General features: G+C 37.4%; 1 protein-coding gene across 14 annotated transcripts in view; it reads right to left on the bottom strand.

Annotated features, from left to right (window-relative positions):
- The window catches only part of ZC3H11A (zinc finger CCCH-type containing 11A), a 41,040-nt gene that overhangs the window by 5,125 nt on the left and 12,927 nt on the right, over positions 1-22,988 (bottom strand). For 10 of the 14 annotated variants that reach the window (XM_036842056.1, XM_036842037.1, XM_036842042.1 and 7 more), the window contains 10 exons: positions 22,336-22,455; positions 15,858-15,981; positions 13,786-13,989; positions 13,547-13,663; positions 13,208-13,288; positions 11,876-11,986; positions 11,025-11,087; positions 9,567-9,665; positions 6,802-6,870; positions 299-805 (listed from right to left, as the gene is read on the bottom strand). In XM_036842056.1, the coding sequence (XP_036697951.1) occupies positions 299-805; positions 6,802-6,870; positions 9,567-9,665; positions 11,025-11,087; positions 11,876-11,986; positions 13,208-13,288; positions 13,547-13,663; positions 13,786-13,989; positions 15,858-15,981; positions 22,336-22,455 (1,495 nt within the window). The remainder of the gene's footprint in view (positions 1-298; positions 806-6,801; positions 6,871-9,566; positions 9,666-11,024; positions 11,088-11,875; positions 11,987-13,207; positions 13,289-13,546; positions 13,664-13,785; positions 13,990-15,857; positions 15,982-22,335; positions 22,456-22,988) is intronic. The other 4 variants (XM_036842061.1, XM_036842064.1, XM_036842051.1 and 1 more) reach the window with 2 other exon arrangements.

Genomic DNA, 22,988 nt, shown 5'->3' with positions numbered 1-22,988 from the left:
CACTTTTTTGGGGGGTGGGGTGGAGGTGGGTGTTGGCACGCCTCACAGCTTGTGGGATCTTAGTTCCCCAACCAGGGATCGAACCCATACCCCCTGCAGTGGAAGCACAGAGTCCTAACCACTGGATTGCCAGCTTAACTTCTTTCAGTGCCCAGCTTAACTTCTTTTAATCCAGTGGTTTTCAAAGTTATCTGAGTAAAGAAAAGTTCTCACAGAATTCCTATGAATATCCTGTGGAATACTGCCCTTTGAAATATTATCTGGGGAAGTGGTACTACAGACCAAGTTCTTTTGTTACCTGTTTTTTTAGTGATCTGGAGAAGCTGTCTTGCCCCTGGGGTGGCCTCAGGCTGAGGCTGGGAGCTGGTGCTGCTCTCAGAACTCTGCTGCATTCTCAGAGCCTTCTCCAGTTTAATTTCCTCCAGCGTCTTGATATGCACTTCCTGCATAGACTTCGCTCCACCTGCAGGTTCCTCTGATTGTCCTCTGCTGGCTACTACAGGTGGCAAAACCACTGTTTTTTTAATTTCATTATCAGTCTTTAGCTTGATGCAGGTTACGTCCTTTCTGCTTTTTTGTCTCTCTGCTTCCTGCTGCCGGTGTTTCTTTTCGGCCAAGACCTCAGAGAACGTTTTGATTCGGATAGTGGAGGAGGTTCTTGTTCCTGTTGTAGAATCATCAACTTTTGAAGGTCCTTCTGTCTTGAGTTTAGTTTGCAATTCTCCACGTTTTTGACTGGCTCTCTCGAGAAGAATTTCTTCTAATGTCTTCACGTGGATCTCACCAACTTTAGTAACTCTCTCTGCTTTCATGGGGGAAAAACAAATCACTGTACTTGGGTTTCATCTCTTAATGACTTATGATCTCTCTATTCTTCTTGGATCAGGATAGAGTCCAATAGAGTGGTATCACTTACGCAAGCAATTAAAATGGTCAAAAGCACATTAGTTTCAACCTCAATTTTAGATAGTGGCCCTCAAGGAAAACTCTTAGGAGGCAAAAATTAGTGATTTGGATTGCTATTCAGAAGCTTATTCTTGAGGATCCTGAAAGCCATTTACTAGTTAGAGAAACTTGTCATTATAAATCTTACCAATAAAAATAAATTCTTCCATTCGTGCACAGATATATACACATGCTAGACACTATGCTAGAAATATAATGGCAAGCAAAATGCAAACTCTGCCCACATGTATTGATAGTTCGCAGTCTAACGGACCAATAATTAAACAACGACAAAGTATGGTAATGATAACAGCTTTCATAAAGGAGGTAAAGTTGACCCTTAAACAATACAGGGTTTGGGATGGGGTATTGGGGCACCAACCCCTATGCAGTTGAAAACCTGCATATGTAACTTTACAGTACCCATGGTTCTGCATCTGCAGATTCAACCAACCAACCATGGAACGTGTAGTACTGTAGTACATACTTATTGAAAACAAATCCACGTATAAGTGGACCCACGCAGCTCAAACCCATGTTGTTCAAGGGTCAATTGTATAATGCTATGTAGGAGCATACAGCAAGAACACCAACCTTTTTCTACAGATTGGTTAAGGGAAGCTTTTCAGAGTAATATTTAAGTGACACTGAAAGGAGGAAAAGGAAGTAAAACACGTGACAAGACAGAAGAAAAATGAGAAAGGCCCAGACACTGGCATGCCACTGAAGAGCTACTTTTAATGATACATTAATCATTCTATATTTGTTTAAACTAAAGAGAAAACTTCACACTTGGCACATATGCCTGTCCTCATTACTGAAGGGCCTAAAGAAAGAAACAATGAAGCGATGTGAGAAAAATAAGAACAATTTGGAGATTATACACACACATATTTAATCACCAACACCTTTTAAAGAAAGATCAAAACAAAAAATATCCTTTTACAACCTTAAACGTACCACTTCTGTCTCACCTTCTGAATCTTTGACTATGCTGTCCCTTCTATATGGAATATTCCCTACTGGTCTCATTTCTCCTGCTGCTTAGTTAGTTTAAAGTGAGTTCAGGTTAGAACCTGACGCCCTCCAGTCTAGTTTGTTTCTCTGATCACAGCACTGATCACACAGTATGGTAACTCCTTGTAATTCCAACCATACTAGATACTTCATGAGAACAGTGACTATGTTTAATTATTTTAGTACAGTACCTGTTACAGAGGAAGCACTCACTGATTTTCTTAGGTTTTTTAAATAAAAATTCTTCCATTTCAAGATGGTAGTCTGATCTCAAAACCACCACTTTAAGAAAGTATGTGAATGGTCAGTGGTTAAGAATCCGCCTGCCAATGCAGGAGACACGAGTTCAATCCCTAGTCCAGGAAGATCCCACATGCCACGGAGCAACTAAGCCGGTGCACCACAACTACTGAGCCCTCGTGCCACAACTACTGAAGCCGGCGTGCCTAGAGCCCATGCTCCACAACAAGAGAAGCCACCACAACGAAGAGTAGCTCCCACTCGTCGCAAAGTAGAGAAAGCCTGCGTGCAGCAACAGAGACCCAACGCAGCCAAAAATAAATAAATAATACATGTATTAAAAAAAAAAAAAAAAAAAGAATGTGAATGGTGACACAGAGACCCTGTTTCCCTACACTACAAAATTTCATCAAAACAATAGAGAAGACATTAAAAGAATAAATCCACAATAGCAATGGAAAACAAGGATGCTACTGGCAGAACATAAATTTGAGGAATTTGAGACAGAAAGATGTCTGAAATTAGAGAAACAGAAAAAGAATAGATAAAACCATAGGAGTGAGATCTGTTCTTCAAAAAACAGGCAAAGAAAACTGCCAAACTAGTATGAAAATTAACAGTGGTAGAAATTAAGGATGGTTTACAACAGAACAGCTGGATCAATCAAGACCTTCTCCTGAGAACTGCTCCCTAAAAAGAGGAGAATCTGTCAGGGAAGGGAGCACATTATGAGGATGTTGGGGCTGAAAAGAAGTAGAGCATGAAAATTTCAGGCTTTCACAAATGCCAAGAAGAAAAAGGAGAGGTGAGGGAGAAAAGTAAAAAGCAAAGCTAGAAAATGAAACTAGTTGCACTCTGAAAGTAAAGAAAGGCTTTCTTACTGTAGTAATCATATGAGCCCTCAGCCTTGCAGCCTACAACCGACACAAGCTACCATTTAGTGCACCCTCTCTACTTAGGCAAACAGATCTCCCAGCCAGGAGAGAGGACCACTTGGGAAAAAGACCTTTAGGATCACAGGCCCAGTGATTCTAGGTTGTAAGAAACCTAGGCCCAGTACTTACAACTATGAAAAAGCAACATTAAAAATGAACCAAGGGTTTCCCTGGTGGCGCAGTGGTTGAGAGTCTGCCTGCCAATGCACGGGACACGGGTTCGAGCCCTGGTCTGGGAAGATCCCACATGCCGCGGAGCAACTGGGCTCGTGAGCCACAATTACTGAGCCTGCGCGTCTGGAGCCTGTGCTCCGCAACAAGAGAGGCCACGATAGTGAGAGGCCTGCGCACCGCGATGAAGAGTGGCCCCCACTCACCGCAACTAGAGAAAGCCCTCGCACAGAAACGAAGACCCAACACAGCCAAAAATAAAATAAATTAATTAATAAAATAAAAAAAATTCTTTAAAAGAAAAAAAAATGAACCAAAATGAAGAGAAGCAATGAGGAAGACAAAATAACATACAAACCCATTAAAAAAAAAAAGATTCAAATTAGAAACCCCAATCAATGAAACAGAATAGAGAGCCCAGAAATAAACCCACATGCCTACGGTCAATTAATCTCAGACAAAGGAAGCAAGAATATACAATGGAGAAAACACAGTCTCTTCAGCAAGTGGTGTTGGAAAAGCTGGACAGCAGCATGTAAAATCAATGAAGTTAGAACACACCGTCACACCACCATGTACAAAAATAAACTCAAAATGGCTTAAAGACTTAAATATAAGACATGACACCATAAAACGTAGAAGAGAACATAGGCAAAACATTCTGACATAAATCGTACCAATGTTTTCTTAAGTCAGTCTCCCAAGGCAATAGAAATTAAAGCAAACGAAAACAAAAACAAAACAACCAAATGGGACCTAATCAAACTTACAAGCTTTCATACAGCAAAGGAAACCATAAACAAAAAGAAAAGACAACCTACAGACAGGGAGAAAAATATCTGCCAATGATGCGCCCAACAAGGGCTTAATTTCCAAAATACAGAGACAGCTCATACAACTCAACAATTAAAAAAAAAAAAAACGCAATCAAAAAATGGGCAGAAAACCTACATAGACATTTTCCCAAAGACATACAGATGGCCAACAGGCACATGAAAAGATGCTCAACATCACTAGTTATTAGAGAAATGCAAATCAAAACTACAATGAGGCACACTGGTCAGAATGGCCATCATCAAAAAGCCTACAAACAACAAATGCTGGAGAGGGTGTGGAGGAAAAGGGACTCTCCTACACTGCTGGTGGGAATGTAAACTGGTGTAGCACTATGGAAAACAGTATGGAGGTTCCTCAAAAAACTAAAAATAGAATTTCCATATGATCGTGCAATCCCACTCCTGGGTGTATATCCAGAGAAAAATATAATTCAAAAAGATACATGCACCCTGATATTCACAGCAGCACTACTTACAATAGCCAAGACATGGAAGCAACCTAAATGTCCACTGACAGATGAATGGATAAAGAAGATGTGGTACATATATACAATGGAATACTACTCAGCCATAAAAAATGAAACAATGCCATTTCCAGGAACATGGATAGAACTAGAGATTATCATACTAAGTGAAGTAAGCAGAAAGAGAAAGACAAATACCATATACTATCACTTACATGTGGAATCTAAAATATGACACAAATGAACTTATCTATGAAACTGAAATAGACTCACAGACATAGAGAGTAGACTTGTGGTTGCCAAGGGCGGGTGGGGTGGAGGAGGGATGGATTAGGAGTTTGGGATTAGGAGATGCAAACTATTACATATAGGATGGATAAACAACAAAGTCCTACTTATAGCACAGGGAACTATATTCACTATCCTGTGATAAACCATAATGGAAAAAATATGAAAAAGAATGTGTATATATGTATAAATGAATCACTCTGCTATACAGTAGAAACTAATGCAACACTGTAAACCAACTATATACTTCAACAAAATACATTTTTAAAAATAAAAAATAAATTACTTTTAAAAAAAGAAAGAAGCCCCAGAACTGCCTGAAATCAGGCTGTACAAAAGGAGAAATCAGAGAACTAAAAAAAGTTCTTGGAAAACAAAAAGCCAAGTGACAAAATAAATCCAACCTAATTAAAAAAAAAAAAAAAAAGACAAGGCTAGTAGAATATCAGCCATCTAGAACAGGGTCAGCAAACTATAGTCCATGGGTCAAATCTGGCCATGGTCTAAATTTTATAAATAAAGCTTTACTGGAACACAGCCACACTCATTCATTTACATATTGCAAATGGCTGCTTTCACACTACAGTGGCAGAGTTGAGTAGTTGCAACAAGAGATTGTGAACCTCAAAGCCTAAAATATTTACCATCCGATCCTTCATAGAAAAAGTCTGTCAATTCCTAATCTAGAAAATATAACCAAGCAAAAGTCATAGAAAGTGAGGCAAAAAAAAAAGGAATGGAAAGTATGAAGGCAAGGTTAAGACACATGGAGCATATGTCCAAAAGTTCCAACATCTAATAACAATTCCATAAAGAGAAAACAAAAAGAAGGGTGGGGAGGACATACTCAAAGAAATTAGAGGAATATTTTCTACAACTAAAAAAGTTAAGTCCTTAGATTCAAACGGCCCACTAAACACTGAGCATAATGAACAAAAAGATCCATGTTTAGATCTATCATAGTGAAGTCCCAGCCTAGCAGGAAGAAATAAGAGGAAATCCTCAAAGTTTCTGAAGAGTAAATTCAGGTTGTTTACAAAAGAATGTTTGACATCAGATTCCCTTTTTATGATACTTATCCTTATCTAAAGATAAGGATAGGATGAAAAAGGAAAAGCACAGGCTAACACCGTTCATACATATAGATATAAAAATTTAAATGCATTACTGAATCCAGCAATATTTTAATAAAAAAGCTGGATGGTTGAATACACAAAATGTTCATTTTATTATTCTTTAAAATTGTACATAGGTATATACACTTAGGTAGTTATATCTCACAATTTTAAAAGTCTAAAAATTAGAGTACAGGAGGAATATGATGAAGAAAATTAAAATTACTTAAAAGTTCAACACCCAGATAAAACCAATGTTAATATTTCGGTGTATCTTTTTTTCTAGGCATATATTTTTATAAAACTGGAAATCATCTCATATGTGGACATTTTCCCTAAGGAATATGTTTCTATAATAAGAAAATAAACTTCATTCCCCACCCCCCCCAAAAAAAAGATTCGTATGTTACCCTAAGACAAAAGCACTGTGTATACTTTCATAACCTTTCTTCGTTCAATACAAGGGGTAAGTTTCCCATATCATTATTGTTCAGAACATGACTTTTCATGACAGCAATTATTTTAGTACATAACTATCTTAATTCCTTTTTGTTAGATTTTTAGATTATTTCTAATTTCTGGTTATTAATGCTATCATAAACAATCATTTTGCCACCTTTAACTACAAAAAGAGAACTCATTCCAGTGAGAAAACTATTACTTAAAAAGCAAACCCACCAAAAACAGAAAACATAAGCCCCAACATAACTCAAAAGGTAAACTGGAGAAAAAGCAAAGATTCTAACAGCAAGGAAAAAAATATCAGGAGCTGGCATTAGAGTTTACCTACCTGCTGCCTCCTCATTGTTTAGACCAGCTGACATGCCTAATCGCTCCTTCAGAGACTTGGAAACTTGAACTGTTTGAAAAAAAAAAAAAAAAAAAAAAAAAAAAGTTGGGGACTTCCCTGGTGGTGCAGTGGTTAAGTTCATTGCAGCTCTATTTACAATAGCCAGGACATGGAAGCAACCTAAGTGTCCATCATCGGATGAATGGATAAAGAAGATGTGGCACATATATACAATGGAATATTACTCAGCCATAGAAAGAAATGAAATGGAGGCATTTGTAATGAGGTGGATGGAGTTAGAGTCTGTCATACAGAGTGAAGTAAGTCAGAAAGAGAAAAACAAATACAGTATGCTAACACATATATATGGAATCTAAGGAAAAAAAAAAAAAGGTCATGAAGAACCTAGTGGCAAGACGGGAATAAAGACACAGACCTACTAGAGAATGGACTTGAGGATATGGGGAGGGGGTGGGGTGAGATGTGACAGGGTGAGAGAGTGTCATGGACATATATACACTACCAAATGTAAAATAGATAGCTAGTGGGAAGCAGCCGCATGCACAGGGAGATCAGCTCGGTACTTTGTGACCACCTAGAGGGGTGGGATAGCGAGGGTCGGAGGGAGGGAGATGCAAGAGGGAAGAGATATGGGAACATATGTATATGTATAACTGATTCACTTTGTTATAAAGCAGAAACTAACACACCATTGTAAAGCAATTCTACTTCAATAAAGATGTTTAATAAAAAAAAAAAAAAAAAAAGAATCCGCCTGCCAATGCAGGAGACACGGGTTCAAGCCCTGCTCCAGGAAGATCCCACATGCTGCAGAGCAACTAAGCCTGTGCGCCACAACTACTGAGCCTGCGCTCTAGAGCCCGTGAGCTACAACTACTGAAGCCCATGCGCCTAGAGCCCACAGCAATCAATCAATCAATAAATGAACACTGTCTTTAAAAAAAAAAGTTGAACAGAGACTTTTTATAGGTCAAAAATCTTTTTCAAAGGTCACAAATTAGGCTTATACTTGTTTTCTAATGAAAATGCTTTTCAAAAATCTATTCAGGTCTTAAAACTCTTCTTCTTCACAGTACAGATAGATCTATACAAATAATGGATTCTCTAGAGCACTTTGGAAAGCACAAAGAAAAAGTCCTCTCTTTTACATCTGAAAAGCAAAAATTACTGAATTGAAGGAAATAATTTTGTTACTGTGCAACATTCTAAAATCTTATCATTCTAAAATCTTATTGGCATCAAAAGGTTTTTTTCCCCCTAGATCCATCTGAAATATGCTCTTCAGTTATGAGAGTCTTCAATACGATTGATAGGCAAAAGGGAAGGAAATTTGACTGCAAAGAAAAAAAGTAATTTCTGTTTACCGCTTTCAGAATATAAGAAAGCCCCCAAACAAGAACGTCTACTCATCAAAGCCTCTTGGGCTAGGGGAGAAGTGGAAAGAAGTATCTTATCTTCGGCAGAAGTTAAAACTAAACACAACAAGGAAAAAACACCTTTTTTTTTAAAGTAATTAATACCACTGTTTCACTGCAAGTGAGACAAGGGGAAAAAAATCCAACCCTTTACTTCCTTCTATAAATAAAACTTCAACTATAAAATCATTCTAACTTCCAAATATCTCTCAAATTAGTCTGCATCTCTTCATACCAACTTCTAGAACACTAAATCTATGCCTCTTGCCTGGATTATTTTAACAGCCTGCTAACTCATTCCTGGACAGCACTCTTATACCCTTTCTCCATATTTTAGATGATGGTTCCAAAATGCCAATATGAGGATCTCTGATCCTTGTTTATAACCTTCCCATTGTTTGCTACTATCTTAGGATAAGCCCAAACTCTCTAATATGGCTTAAAAGGTTCTATTATCAGCGGTCCCCAAACTTTTTGGCACCAGGGACCGGTTTCATGGAAGACAATTTTTCCACGGACCCAGGGTGGGGAGGGGGTGGTTTTGGGATGATTCAAGCACATTACATTTATTGTGCATTTATTTCTATTATTATTACATTGTAACATATAATTAAATAATTATACAACTCACCATAATGCTGACAGGAGGCAGAGCTCAGGGGGTAATGCAAGCTATGGGGAGTGGCTGTAAATACAGATGAAGCTTCGCTTGCTCACCTGCTGCTCACCTCCTGCTGTGCGGCCCGGTTCCTAACAGGCCACGGACCGCTACCTGTCCGTGGCCCGGGGGCTGGGGACTCCTGCTCTATATGACCAATCCCTTCTTCCTCTCCAGTTACCATGCTCTTCATTCCAATTCTGATTCAGACACAGTGAGTCCCTTGAGCTCTGTGCCTTCTGTGTATTATACTCTCTGCCTCTGGCCCTTCAACTTTACCTGGCTAAATCATGTTTCAGGTCTAAGCTTCAATATCATTTCCTCTGGGAACCTTTCCCTGACAGATGGTGAGATTAGGTGCCCTTCCTATGTGCTCCCATAACACTGTGTACTTTCTGTCACAGAATTTATCATAATATGTGGAAGGATTCCTATCTGCCATTATACTACAAGCTCCTGAGGTCTGTGATGGTGTTTATTTTTATCCAATGGTGTCTACCTAGAATCCAGCAGAGTAAACATTCAAATGTTTGTTGAACGAATAATAAAACAGACACAAGAAGATAATAATCTTATTAACCTAAACAAAAAGAATGACAAACCATACCTGTTAACATTACAAGAGACAAGCGTCAGGATTACACACACAGAGTGTATTAGAACAAAAGTACCTTTCTTTGGTGTTCTGTCAGTGTTAGTCTCTGGAGCTTCAACTTTCTTCCCTAGCCTTTGTGCAAGGCTACGCTTTAATGGAGGATCACTGTCACCAACTACAAACAGAGACAGGGAACTCAGTTTAAGATTTCAAGTCAATCTTTAGCAAGGTCAAGAAATACAAGCAAAAACAGACAATGTAGAATAATTCTGTAAGTTTTCTGCATTTATATGATGTGTTCATTCACTAGCTTCCTTATAACTCAATGTTAGAGAAGGAATAAAAATGTCCCAGAAAAAAGAGGTAAGGAAGGAGACAAAAAAATTAGAATGCACAAATTAACATTTACCAAATAACTAAAACTATAAATGGAGGATTATAAACCCTGATTAAAGCTGAAATTCAGGATTAGGAATATGTGAAAAAAAAATCTTCATGCACAAAAAAAATCTTTAACTGGTCAACTGTTGAATTCTAGGTTGATCTGTGATTAAATACAACTGGGATGATTAGGAGGACAGCAAAAGAACCATAAAATTTAAAATTTTCCAGGGACATGAAAACTCCAAAGGCCAAAGAGCCCCTTTCTTCAATTCCAGATAAGAAATCTAAGGTTATGAAAGATGCTGTATCTTACCCAAGTCACCAATTAGTGACAGAGCCAGGACCTGAACCACGTTTCCTGACTCCTGGTTTATTGGATTACATTGGTCAATACAAGCTGTTTAAATGTCACAAGTTTTTAAAAACTATTCTTTGGATCACTTGACTGAAGGTAGAACTTTAGCAGGGTCCCATAAGAACTTTAAAGACCCTACACAGAATGTACTTTTCTCTCTCCTCTTATTTGTAATTTAAATATACAACCCCAAATCACAAAGTTTATTACACATATGCTGATATTAAAATAGATTATTTCCGTAATTTTTTACCTAAATTTCTCAGGCAGCGAGAATGGTATAAAACAAAACACAAAACAGATAAGATTTCATATTCATAAGCACATTTTAAAGGAGTATGAAGGAACCTCTGAAGTCAGATAAGATTTTCAAAATAATTATTTTGAGACAGATACACTAGGGTCAGTATACAATAATTCAGTTACATGGTAAAATACTTCCCTAAGTATAAAATAGCACTAATAAATTCAAGGACTGAATTTATATTCACTGGACACTTTGTTTTCCCTCTAAAAACTCAAATTTCAATTTATCCATAGAAACAGAGAGATTCTTTACTCTTTTTTAAACCGAGTACCTTCTAAAAAGTTGGCCATAATCTAATTAAAACACTATAAATTTGTATAACTTCGCACATGTCAAAAACATGAAGAGATTTTATACATGCTTTCAGCCAGAAATACAAGGGAGTTAATATCAATATTGACAGAGCATTTGTATAAAGAGAATTTTGGAGGAGATATGTAATGCACAAACAAGCAGAAAACAAAGGATATGCTCAAAACTTATCTCACCTCCTGAAAATTTTCGTCTCCCCAGTCTCTCGGTTAGACTCAATCTTACCAAAGGTTCTTCTCCTAAAATGGCAAAAACAGAATTTCCCTACCATTAGCCAATTTTTCCATATTCAGTAATACTAATGGGTACAAAGTATGCTCTGATATTACAGTCTCTTGGAAATCAGATCTCAGTCTTAAGGAAAACTACCCACATTAAAAGAAAAAAAAAATCAACCTATTAAATAATAATTTAAATAACCAAATGCACAGCCCAAAGGGAAGCAATAGCACAGTCCTAATTAATAGTAGCCAAGTACACAAAGACAAGCTGTGTCTAACCAATGGATTATAAAACCCAACTACACCTTTGCTTGTGCACTTCCATATGTTAAATGAAATCATACTTTACTCCTATATAACATTCCTTGATCACCCCAGCAAGAAGTGAGATCTCTTTCCTCTGATTCTTTGTTGTCTGGCACATTTTAATGTATCTGCATACTACAATTACTTGTGTCATATTCCTTACCAGATTTAAAACTATTAAGGGAAAAGACTTTTACATTTTTCTTTAACTTAAAAGGTTTATTACAGTTCTTTATTACAATGGACAGTCAATAAATTTGTTGGATAAAATAAACAGTATATGTAAAAATCAAATACAATACATAATATGAGAGCTGCATGATTAAGAATTTCATCTTTTTAAACAGTAGGGTCAAATGCACTAATTTTTCATCGTTCTATCCAATCAACATACTGAAGTCTCCCTGCAAATCCACCAGTATACCCAACCCAAGCATTTTGCTCTCCCAGTCATTTAAAAGTAGTAGGCTGACACCTCTTAAGACCTACCTATACCTCACCTTGTTTGTTGGACAGAGTTACTGTCCTCACCACAGTCCGGACATTCTCTTTTTCAGGACCTGGAATGGGCTGTGGTTGAAGTAAAAGACTGGAAACTCCCGAAGAACCTTCTAAATATAGAGAGTCAAAGAACAGTAAATAATTTATGGAAAATAAAGCTATCATAAGTCAAGAAATTATGTTTTTGAGACCAGGTAAATCCAACACAGACCACTGGACTACAAGTCAATCAGTTTTTCTGTTCCTGTTTGCCTACAGTGAAATGGAGTAGGGAAAGGGGAGATAATCTTATTTTTTATCTGCCTTTGGCACAATGTGAAAGTAAAATATAAAACTGTTTTGAGTGACTCAGGCACTCAATGTACTTTTATTTACTAGGAAGGCTAACATTATTCTAAACTTAACCTCAGAAGCACATCAGCTATTAAGTGTGTCAATTCAATATTTTCCATCTATATTCAATCATCTGCAAAACGCAACTCCAAAGTTGCTACGGAACAATCTTTAGCAAGAAGGCACTTAGAACCAACCATTTGATTCTCTCTAAATACATTTCACACTATATAATTTTTAGGGTTGGAAATACAGATCGACCAGGCTAAGGCAAGCACCAGAAGAAAATCCTAGCAGCTCTTGAGGAAGAATTCACCTACTACAAAATAAACTTTTTCCTCTTTTAAATAATAGTTTAGGGAATTCCCTGGCGGTCCAGTGGTCAGGACTCCATGCTTCCACTCCAGGGGGCACGGGTTCAATACCTGGTTGGGGAATTAAGATCCCGCAAGCCATGCAATGCGTTCAAAAAAAAAAAGCTTATACGCTATTCTTTAGAGTTATATTTCTCAAAATAAACAAGTTCTTTCAGGTTCTTCATTGTACATGCCTAACTCTGAACAGTTAGAGACTGAAACAGCTGCAATGGGTTAAAAAAGCAACTGTGATTTAAATAAGACTGTGTTTTACTTCAAAGAAGCCACAAAAATCAAAATCTATTTGCTCATTTTGGTTGGTGTCAAGTGTCCTTATTATCAGAAGTATCTTTTTTTTTTGGCTGTGTTGGGTCTTCATTGCTGCAGAAGTGTCCTTTCTATTCGTCTCTAGCAACATTCAATACTCCGTGTCAGGATTTCCCTGGTGGTCCAGTGGTTAAGACTCCATGCTCCCAACGCAGGGGGCCTGGGTTCCATCCCTGGTCAGGGAACTAGATCCCACATGCATGCCGCAACTAAGGAACCCGCCTGCTGCAACTGACACCCGGGGGAACCAAATCAATAAATTAATTTATTTATTAAAAAAAAAAATCCTCCATGTCAAAACTCCTGATAACTCACCACCTTGCTTCTTTGATTTTTCCTTCATTTTCTTTGATTTAATTTCTTCAAGAGTTTTTATCCCAAAATTCAAACATTCACCTAGGAATGCAAATAGCAACCACATGAGGAACCAGCACCATTTCACCTTTGCATTTTATTTGTACACAGCTGGCATTCAAATGTTTGTTCAATGAATAAGAGAAATTGTGTGTGTGTGTGTGTATAATGGGCGCAAGGAAGGTGGAGGTGGTGGTAATCATGAACTAAATTTCAAAGGTATTTAAAATAGTCTGGGCTCACTCAACAGTGCTGTAAGATTTATGAGCAGGAACCAGCATCAATATAGCCTCTTCTTACCTTGTTTTAAATTGACCCCAGGTTTCCGGGCAGAAGCCACTCGTAATCCATTATGAACTTCAGGAGTCGGTTGCAGGGTAGGTGTTTTGGTTTCATCACCTTCCTCAGAAAACTGATCTATATTATCAAAATTTAAGGCAAATTTCCAATTAAAAACAGGTCTAGAGCTTCAAGTCTGATTCTAATTCACTAAGTTACCCTGATCATTTTCTTGCCTTAAAGAAAGAGCTAAAGCTTACCATCATCATCTTCATCATCATCTGCAGCATTGATTACCACTGGTGGATGTGTAGGGCTAGGAACATTTTCTGAACTTTCCACTTTCATAACACTTCGCAGTTGAGGAGAGGGATTAGACTGGACAGATAATTTGTTCTGCTGAACTGTGAGCTGGCCAGCCTTCACTTCCTCTTCTGGTGACTCAGGCACAGTGGGCAACACAGCTAGACATACAAAGTTAGTCATAAATTAAAAATAGAAGATACAGTCCCAATTCATCAAAAATCTCCAACAGAACAGTATTGAGGTTCTTTAAAAAACTAAAAATGTAGCTACCATATATCCCAGCAATCCCACTACTGGGCAAATACCCTGAGAAAACCATAATTCAAAAAGAGTCATGTACCACAATGGTCATTGCAGCTCTATTTACAATAGCCAGGACATGGAAGCAATTTAAGTGTCCATCGACAGATGAATGGATAAAGAAGATGTGGTGCATATATACAATGGAATATTACTCAACCATAAAAAGGAACGAAATTGAGTTATTGGTAGTGAGGTGGATGGACCTAGAGTCTGTCATACAGAGTGAAGTAAGTCAGAAAGAGAAAAACAAATACCGTATGCTAACACATATATATAGAATCTAAAAAAAAAAATGGTTCTGATGAACCTAGGGGCAGGACAGGAATAAACACATAGACGTAAAGAATGGACTTGAGGACACGGGGAGGGGGAAGGGTAAGCTGGGACGAAGTGAGAGAGTAACACTGACATATATACACTACCAAATGTAAAACAGATAGCTAGTGGGAAGCAGCTGCATAGCACAGGGAGATCAGCTTGGTGCTTTGTGACCACCTAGAGGGGTGGGATAGGGAGGGTGGGAGGGAGACGAAAGAGGGAGGAGATATGGGTATATATGCATACGTATAGCTGATTCACTTTGTTATAAAGCAGAAACTAACACACCGTTGTAAAGCAGTTATACTCCAATAAAGATGTTTAAAAAAAAAAAAAAATCTCCAACCACCTAAGTTTGGTGATTTTCTTTGAGCATTATGTCCTTTTAATTTATGTCTTTTAATTAAAATTTTAATCTAATTTTTAATTTCCCCATTTTCCCAATTAGGTTTTAAACTCCCAGGGAGGGAAAATGTGGCTTTCAGCTAATAACTATTCACTGCACGTAAACACACTCAAAGTGGGTGCTCAAAACAGAGAATAAACAGGAAGTTAGATGCACAGTAACTATTTACAAATTCTAGACATTAAATTTTAATACTGAAATCCTAGGCTTTTTGATCAAGCAGCTTTTTAAAGAGATAGCGGGCAATACTTCTGAATTAAACCAGAAAGGAGTGAGCCTTTTTTCCCCTTAAATAGAGATAAAAATATATATCCATTAAATTTTAATCACATAGCAGATGTGGCTTTTAAATGGCTGATCACTCCACTAGGAAATCACTTTAAAAGGACTTTAGAAATAAATACTAGCTTTTGGCAGAGTGTAAGTTTCATTTTAGATTACACCCTAGAGCAGGGGCAGGGTTAGCAAATGTTTTTCTGTAAAGAGGTATATAGTAAATATTTTAGGCCTTGTAGATCTTGTCTCAACTACTCAACTCTGAAGCAGTAGCACAAAATCTGGCCACAGAAAATATATAAACAAATGGGCAGGGCTTCATTTCAATAAATCTTTATTTTACAAAACAGGTGGAAGACCAGACTTGCCAACACCCCTGGCCTGGAGAATCAAGTTTCTTTTGAAAATCTCTATAGATATGGTAAGAAAATGGGAAATGAGGTAATAAGCTATAGTAATCTAAACTATCTTGGCAAGAAACACTTGTGAAGCAGCATGGATTTTGGCAACAAAGTTTTAATTGTGACTGCTATTTTATTGGCTTATGACTGTGTACAAGTCATTTAACCTTAATAAAGTTCAGTTCCCTCACCTGTGAAGTGAAAATAATACTGCTCTCTCACAAGACTAAAAGAAGGCAATGTTTATAAAGTACTCTGTACATTGTGCATGTAGGTATTCATTATATAGTAACTATTCTTTTAAAATTGAAACGAATCTCACTTTTGCTTGGAGGTAGGAAAAGGCCATCAACAAAACGTCCTCTGTTGTGATGAAAAGCACAGTTTAGTTTCTGACATCCCACTGGCTGATTTTCCCAATAACAAGGAATCTCACTGCGTTTTTTCTGTAAGAGGAAAAACACATTGTTTTCAAATAAAAAACAGTGTGACCTGTATTAATTTGGTCATGTTTTCTGGACAAAGTTCACACAAGGTTAAAAAATCTGAGGCATGTGAAATGATTTTGAGTATGAGGAAGAAGGGTTGCTGAAAGTAACATATTCTAGCATGACAGAGAGATGAAAGGAGCAGGGAAGTAGTCTGCTATTCTTTCCTCCTTGCCCTCATCCTTGAACTCCTAAATGTCTACATTTAATTTAGAAAAGCACGGTAATATAGTAGGTAAGATTATGGAATCAAAGAGTCAGAATCTCTATTATGTTACTTATTGACCGTGTGATGTCAAATAATTTAATACCTCTTAGTCTCACTTTCCTCAGCTATAAAATGGGAGTAACAGTAGCTATTAATTAGTTTCTCATGAGAATTAAATGAAATAATGCACATGAAGCACTTAGCACACAGAAAAGACTCAATAAACTGCAGTTATTATTTGAAGCTGAGAGTTCAAGACTTGGAAAAATTCTTCCCATTCGTGACTTCTAAAGGTTCATGTAACACACTAGGATGGTATTTTTCCTTCCCAAGCTACCTCGCTCTTATAAAGGGGAACAAGAAAAACAAGAATACCGGTAAATCTAGAATGATTTGCTGGATAACAGGATATATGTCCAAGAGAAATACATACATAAGTTCTAATATACACATTAGATGTATATAAAGAATATTCAAAGAACACTATTTGTAACAGCTCCAAAATGGAAACAAACCAAATGTACAACAACACTAGAATGGATAAATACATTGTAGTATATTCATAAAATACAATGCTATCCAGTAATGAGAGGGAATAAACTTAACATCATGGGTGTAGAACGAAAGAAGCCAGACGCAAAAGAGCACATACTGTATGATTCCATTTATGTAAAGACCAAAACAGGCAAACTCCTCTATTGCAGAGTAGTCAAGACGGTGATTAGTTTTGGGGGTGTGGTGAGTGACAATGAAGAGATAAAGGGGGAAGACAGAGTGTTAGAAATGTTCTATTTCTTGATCAGGGTGCTGGTCTAGTAAGTATATTCACTTTGTGAAAATTCTTCAACTTGTAAGATTATGATATGTACACATTTCTATATATACTTTAACAAATAGTTCAATAAAGAAAAAGAAAAAAAAAGACGTGATAAGCGCTTCTGAAAAGCAACTAAATTCTGATTAATAACCTGATTACGTTGGATCCCTCATAATAAGCAGCCTAAGGATTAAATTTCCAGGAAAGAACAGAAGCACTACTTCAGAAATGTTTAAATATGGAGGAAAGAAACAGAGGAACAATGACCATTACAAAAAGATCCTTAAATGTATCAAAAAGGGTGAAGATCCCAATATCTACTATATTGGGAGATTGATAATTTGATAATACACTGTGTTGGTAGGGATATGGAAGAATCATGGAGTCCCACATACTGATAATGAAAATATAAATTAGCTCAACATCTCTGAAAGGTGACTGGGTAAAAACTATGTAAAAAATTTATGTCCTGCACTAACTGCCGCATATTTTAAAAAAGTATAGCAAATAACTTTGCCTCTGAAAAAACTGGATAGTATTTATTAGTCTCCCGTTACACTTAAAAGGTAGGTATAAGAGATACCATTGTTTTTTAGAATAACAACAATTATTCTATTACTCCTTGAGGCAGAATCTAATGCCAATCTTCCTTGCTCCTGGATTTGTGTTTGCTTAAGTTTTTACTTCTTTCCTGAAAGCAATCTTCAAATTACTGGATGACTACTGGGAGAGCATCCTCTTTATACAGGAGTCACATGACATATATTTGATCTGTTTAATACTTTTACTGAATTTTGTTTCAAAATAAAAAGTAATACATAAGCAATGAAGATGACTTGGAAAATAAAATTAATGCCTGTTAGGCCATTACCCAGTGAGAGTCACTTATTTTGGTACAGAATTCTTTTTCTTAAAAAACAAAAACAAAAACCTGTAGAATGTATTGATTCACACTTAAAAGAAAGTTGTTCCATATAATTCTGTACATTTTCACTTAGCAACACATCCTCCATAGTAACATTCTCCTATATGATTACTCCTTTAACTTTTTAATAGTAACATAGCACATGGTCCAAAGATATACAGTTAATGCTCACATTATTTAATTAGCAAATACTGAACCATTCTGCTCAAGGAAACAGAGTTGGGTTCCTGAAAGCTCCTGGTCACATTTTCATCAAGTGATCAATACATAATCTTGTTTTATGTGTGTCTGTGTTTAAAGACACCTTATTTAATAAATATCATTGGGGATTTCCCTGGTGGCGCAGTGGTTAAGAATCCGCCTGCCAATGTAGGGGACACAGGTTCAATCCCTGGTCTGGGAAGATCCCACATGCTGCGGAGCAACTAAGCCCATGTGCCACAACTACTGAAGCCCGCATGCCCTAGAGCCCGCACACCACAACTACTGAAGCCTGCGCACTCCAGGGCCTGTGTGCCGCAACTACTGAAGCCTGTGTGCCTAGAGCCAGTGCTCCACAACGAGAAGCCACCACAATGAGAAGCCCACACACTGCAATGAAGAGTAGCCCCCACTCGCTGCAACTAGAGAAAGCCTGTGCACAGCAACGAAGACCCAATGCAGCCAAAAATAAATAAAATTTTAATAAATAAATAAATATCATTGATTCATTAACACTGAACTCAAGGTCAGTAGCGCTGTAACTCACACCTGAATGAAGCTTATCGAACACTCGTGTTTTCTACACAAGGCACGTAAGAGCTTTCTTGCACTTAGGGACATTACATACAGCACTTCAGCATTACACTTGGGGACCATTTAAAACAGCAAAATCACAAACAAAAAGCACAAAAATGTAAACAAACATGGCACTAAATAGATCATGAAGAGGACATCTGTACTGATTTTGGGGTTATAAATAAATTTTAGCATATATACAAATTTGCAAATATGGAACCCATGAATAATGAAAGTCGACGCATCTAGAAAGGGGGGTATACAGTAAAACGACTCCTTACCAATCCTGTCTCCCCTCTCCTATAGTCATTGTTGTTAGGTTTCTCCTTTATACTTCCAGAGATATTTAAAATGCATATACGAGTGAAAAATAAATATAAATTCTTTTCCTTATCTTTTTTTAACACAAATGGTAGTATATTACACACTTTATTCTGTCCTTTGCTTTTTCAGTGACACTATAGCCTGATCTTTTCATATAAATAAATAAGTAGTATCCCTTTAAAATTTTCTGGTAACAGCTGCCCAGCACTCCACTGTATGAATGTAATAAAATTTATTTTAAATGAAGGTTCGGTTGCTTCATACACTTTACATATTACAAATTATGTTACAATGAGTAATTCGGCATAGATCTCATTTTGCACATGAGTACAGATGAGACAAAGGTACAGGCAGTTAGTAGTTTTGAAAGATGCAGCCAAACAAGCCTCTGTGCAAAAAAGAGTTAACAGAGTAGCCCTAAGCCTGCAGTCCTCAGATAGCCTGCTTGTAAGGCTGGCCCTTTTCTGGCATGTGGGAAATTGGCTCTTAGAATGCTCCTGGTCAGTTAACTGATCACTGTGCCTAGACTGTTCATGCAAACAATATGGTTTATGCTGAACACCTGACATCCTTCTAGGAGAATAGAGTTTTGGTATGTGTTAGGTAGAGGGTGCCTATGTGACCAGCCCCAATAAAAAAATTTGGATGCTGATCTAATGGGCTTCCCTGGGCAAAAACACCCCACACATGTTGCTGCATTTTCACCACTGGGGGAAGTGTATGTTCTTTATGACCCCTTATGGGAGGGAAAGATAATAAAAGAAACCCACACATGGATTCCTCCAGACTCTGTGTTTCTTTCTTTTATGATCAGTGTATCCTTACTATATCACTGTAATAAATCTTAGCCATGAATAAACCATATGCCAAGTCCCATGAGTTTTTTAGAAAATCTCCAAATGCAGATGTTCTTAGAGACTGATACACCTTTCCTAGGAGTTGTGCCAGTTTACACTCTGCTCACAATGTTACAACATGATTTTTCGAAAGTTCCAGAGTATTTCTTTTTCTGAATGTATTTAGTGAATTCCCTATTTGGAAGACAGCATAGCATGTAGTTGAGAGACCATAAATCTGAAACCAGAATGGAGTAGTTATTTATATAACCACAGGCATACAAATTGCATATTTAGTCTCTTTCTTCTTTCCCCACCCCCTCTCAAACAATTCAGTCCAAAGTCATTAGGTGAAGCTGAGAGAGGAAGGCATTCATGTTGGGAGAGGGAAGGGCAAGTGGCCCAGAGCAAGGTGTTGGAGGTTGACTGAGATGAGGAAGGTATCCACGTGACAAGGTGGAACCGGCATAGGGTTTCAGGGTTAGTAAGGCATTTGTGTAGGAGGATGGCCTGGCACAAGGTTGGCGCCTGAGAAGGGTGAGCAAGGCTTTTATGCAGAAGGGATCCTAATGTAGGGTGAGGAGGGTATACTCATGGAGTGTCAGCCTAGAATGGGCATCAAAGATCAAGTGGGGTGAGGAAGGCAGGCTCTTCTGAGTGGGTCCTGGTACAGTCAGAGAATGAGCAGGGTGAGGAAAACAAGCATCTCACATGGGAGGGCTGCCCAACACAGAGTATCAAAGCCCAAGGATGTGAAAAAGGCATCCATGGTGGGGAAGAGAGGTCCGGAGCAGGGTGAGGAAGGAGTCCTCACAGTGGAGCAAGGTGGGAGGCCTGCCCTGGTATAGGATGTCAGAATCGAAACAAGGTGAGAAAGACGTCCTGTGCAGGAGCAGCCTCATGTGACATCAGAGCCTGAGAGGAAGAAATAGGCTGTGATACACTGTCTAGTTTACATAACTAGGGGACTGATCAATAAGATTAAGAACAATGGAAATCAAGTTTTGGAGAAGAGAGTTACAAGTATGAATAAGAAGACTAGACAAAGCCCTGTAGTGTTGGTAAATTGGAAGCATCTATGTGAACTCATGATTTTCAATACATAAAGTAATAAACAATGATATAAATGTATGTATATACATTTATATATTCCTCTGTTCTGTCCACTGCATGCCTGGAAGCAGTGACACTCCAGGAGCAGTTACACTAGAAGGAACCAAGGCTCCTTGCAGAAATGGCTGATTCCACAACTGGAGGAGGAAAAGTACCAGATGAACCTGGATAATCTTGTTAGGCCACAAAGTGAAGACGTGTTCAAAGAATGATGGAAACATCAAAAAGACACAAAAACCAGCTTTAAAGTCTCTTACTGGCCCAAATTGAGTCAACCTGAGGATAAAAAATGAAGTAGTGACATATAACACATTGAATAAAACAGGAAACCATGAGTTCACACATAAAAAGCTAGAAAAAAAACCTTGAGAATTTGATGAGGAATGGGATAATTACAAGGTCTCCAAGTTCCTCTCCACAAAATACTTACTAAATACAAAAAGGAAAACTTTATAGTGAAGCAGTCTGGTGGATACCACCTTAATGAAGTGATCAAAGTTAACAACACCAGTAATGGGATAATTAAAATTGTATGCCACCCAATGGTAAGCAATGAGAAGAATAACACCTCTGTGATATTCCTGCCAAATATACATGATCTGAATTTAGTAATGAGAAAATATCAGATAAACCCAAATTGAGGAACACTCTACAGAATAACTGTCCTAAAACTACCAAAAATGTCAAGGCCAATGAAAGGCAAGAAAAGACTAACTGTTCTAGACAGAAGGAGACTGAAGAGTTATGGCAACTATATGCAACACTTGATTCTGGACTCACTCCTACTGCAATAAAGGACATCACTAGTACAATGGCAAAACTTGAATGGGATCTGAGGATTCAATGAAAATAATACATACATGTTAATTTTCTAATTTTGATGGTTGTATCACAGTTATGTAAGAGAGTATCTTTCTTGTTTGTAGGAAACAGTCATGAAAGTATTTGGAAGTGATAGGAAATGTCAGTAATTTACCCCTAAATGGCTTAGAAGAAAGTTTTATAATACTGTACTTGCAACTTTTCTCTAAGTTCAGATTGCTTTAAAATAAACATACAAATATTCCCCAAATATACATATGTAACTTTTACACTTTGGACAGATTACCAAACTACCTTTAAGAAATACGATACTAATTCATACCATATAACATCTAGATATTAACTGAACATTTTAATGAGAGCAATTTCACTAGGTCATTAAAAAAATTTAACCCACATGTTATATGAAATGCTGTTTTTTACCCCCATATTTTTTTATTGGCCCATCAGGACACAAGACTACTTACTATAATACAAACTGAAAACTTACATCAATCTCCATGTGCCGAAACCTGCACACCTGTCGAAAACAGCGCCCTTCCTGCCATAATGTGCAAACAGTTTCATTGCCTAATGCAGCTTCACAGTGACGGAATGGACAGCTGTCACCCTGTAAACAAAGAGAATAATACAGAAAAGAACTGTGGTACCAAACTAGACGCCAGACAAAATGTTCACTGTACATTTCTTGGTATCTAGACAAACACAAATGAGTAAGGAGAGACAGGTAAAGTAGAAAACAACTGAGATGAGATGACACGAACAATCTGAGGTCAACAAATTTTTAATTTCCTAAAACCTATTTCTTGACAGCATCCTATATCTGATCTGACAACATGAATGACACAAGCTGAGAGATGGGGCTGAAAAAGACAAGTGGGAGTATTAGGTACTCTTTAAAAATATATTTTACTGTTAATCTTCAAAACCATTTCATACATACTGACTTGTGTAACTAGCTTTTAATGGAAAATTATAAAGTAAGTTAATAGATTAGAATTTAAGTATAATTCCATACTTCACTATGTATTTCATACAATGTTAATATCTGAAACAAAATGCTACTGTTGTGCAACTTGCTATATAAAATCAAAGCTTTGCTCAAAACTGACAATTTTAAACATAGCACCAATATGATTTAAG

This window comes from Balaenoptera musculus, chromosome 1, assembly GCF_009873245.2.
Source record: "Balaenoptera musculus isolate JJ_BM4_2016_0621 chromosome 1, mBalMus1.pri.v3, whole genome shotgun sequence".
Lineage (NCBI taxonomy): Eukaryota > Metazoa > Chordata > Mammalia > Artiodactyla > Balaenopteridae > Balaenoptera > Balaenoptera musculus.
Note: the sequence above shows the minus strand (reverse complement) of the source record. Positions and strands in the feature narration are given on the sequence as shown.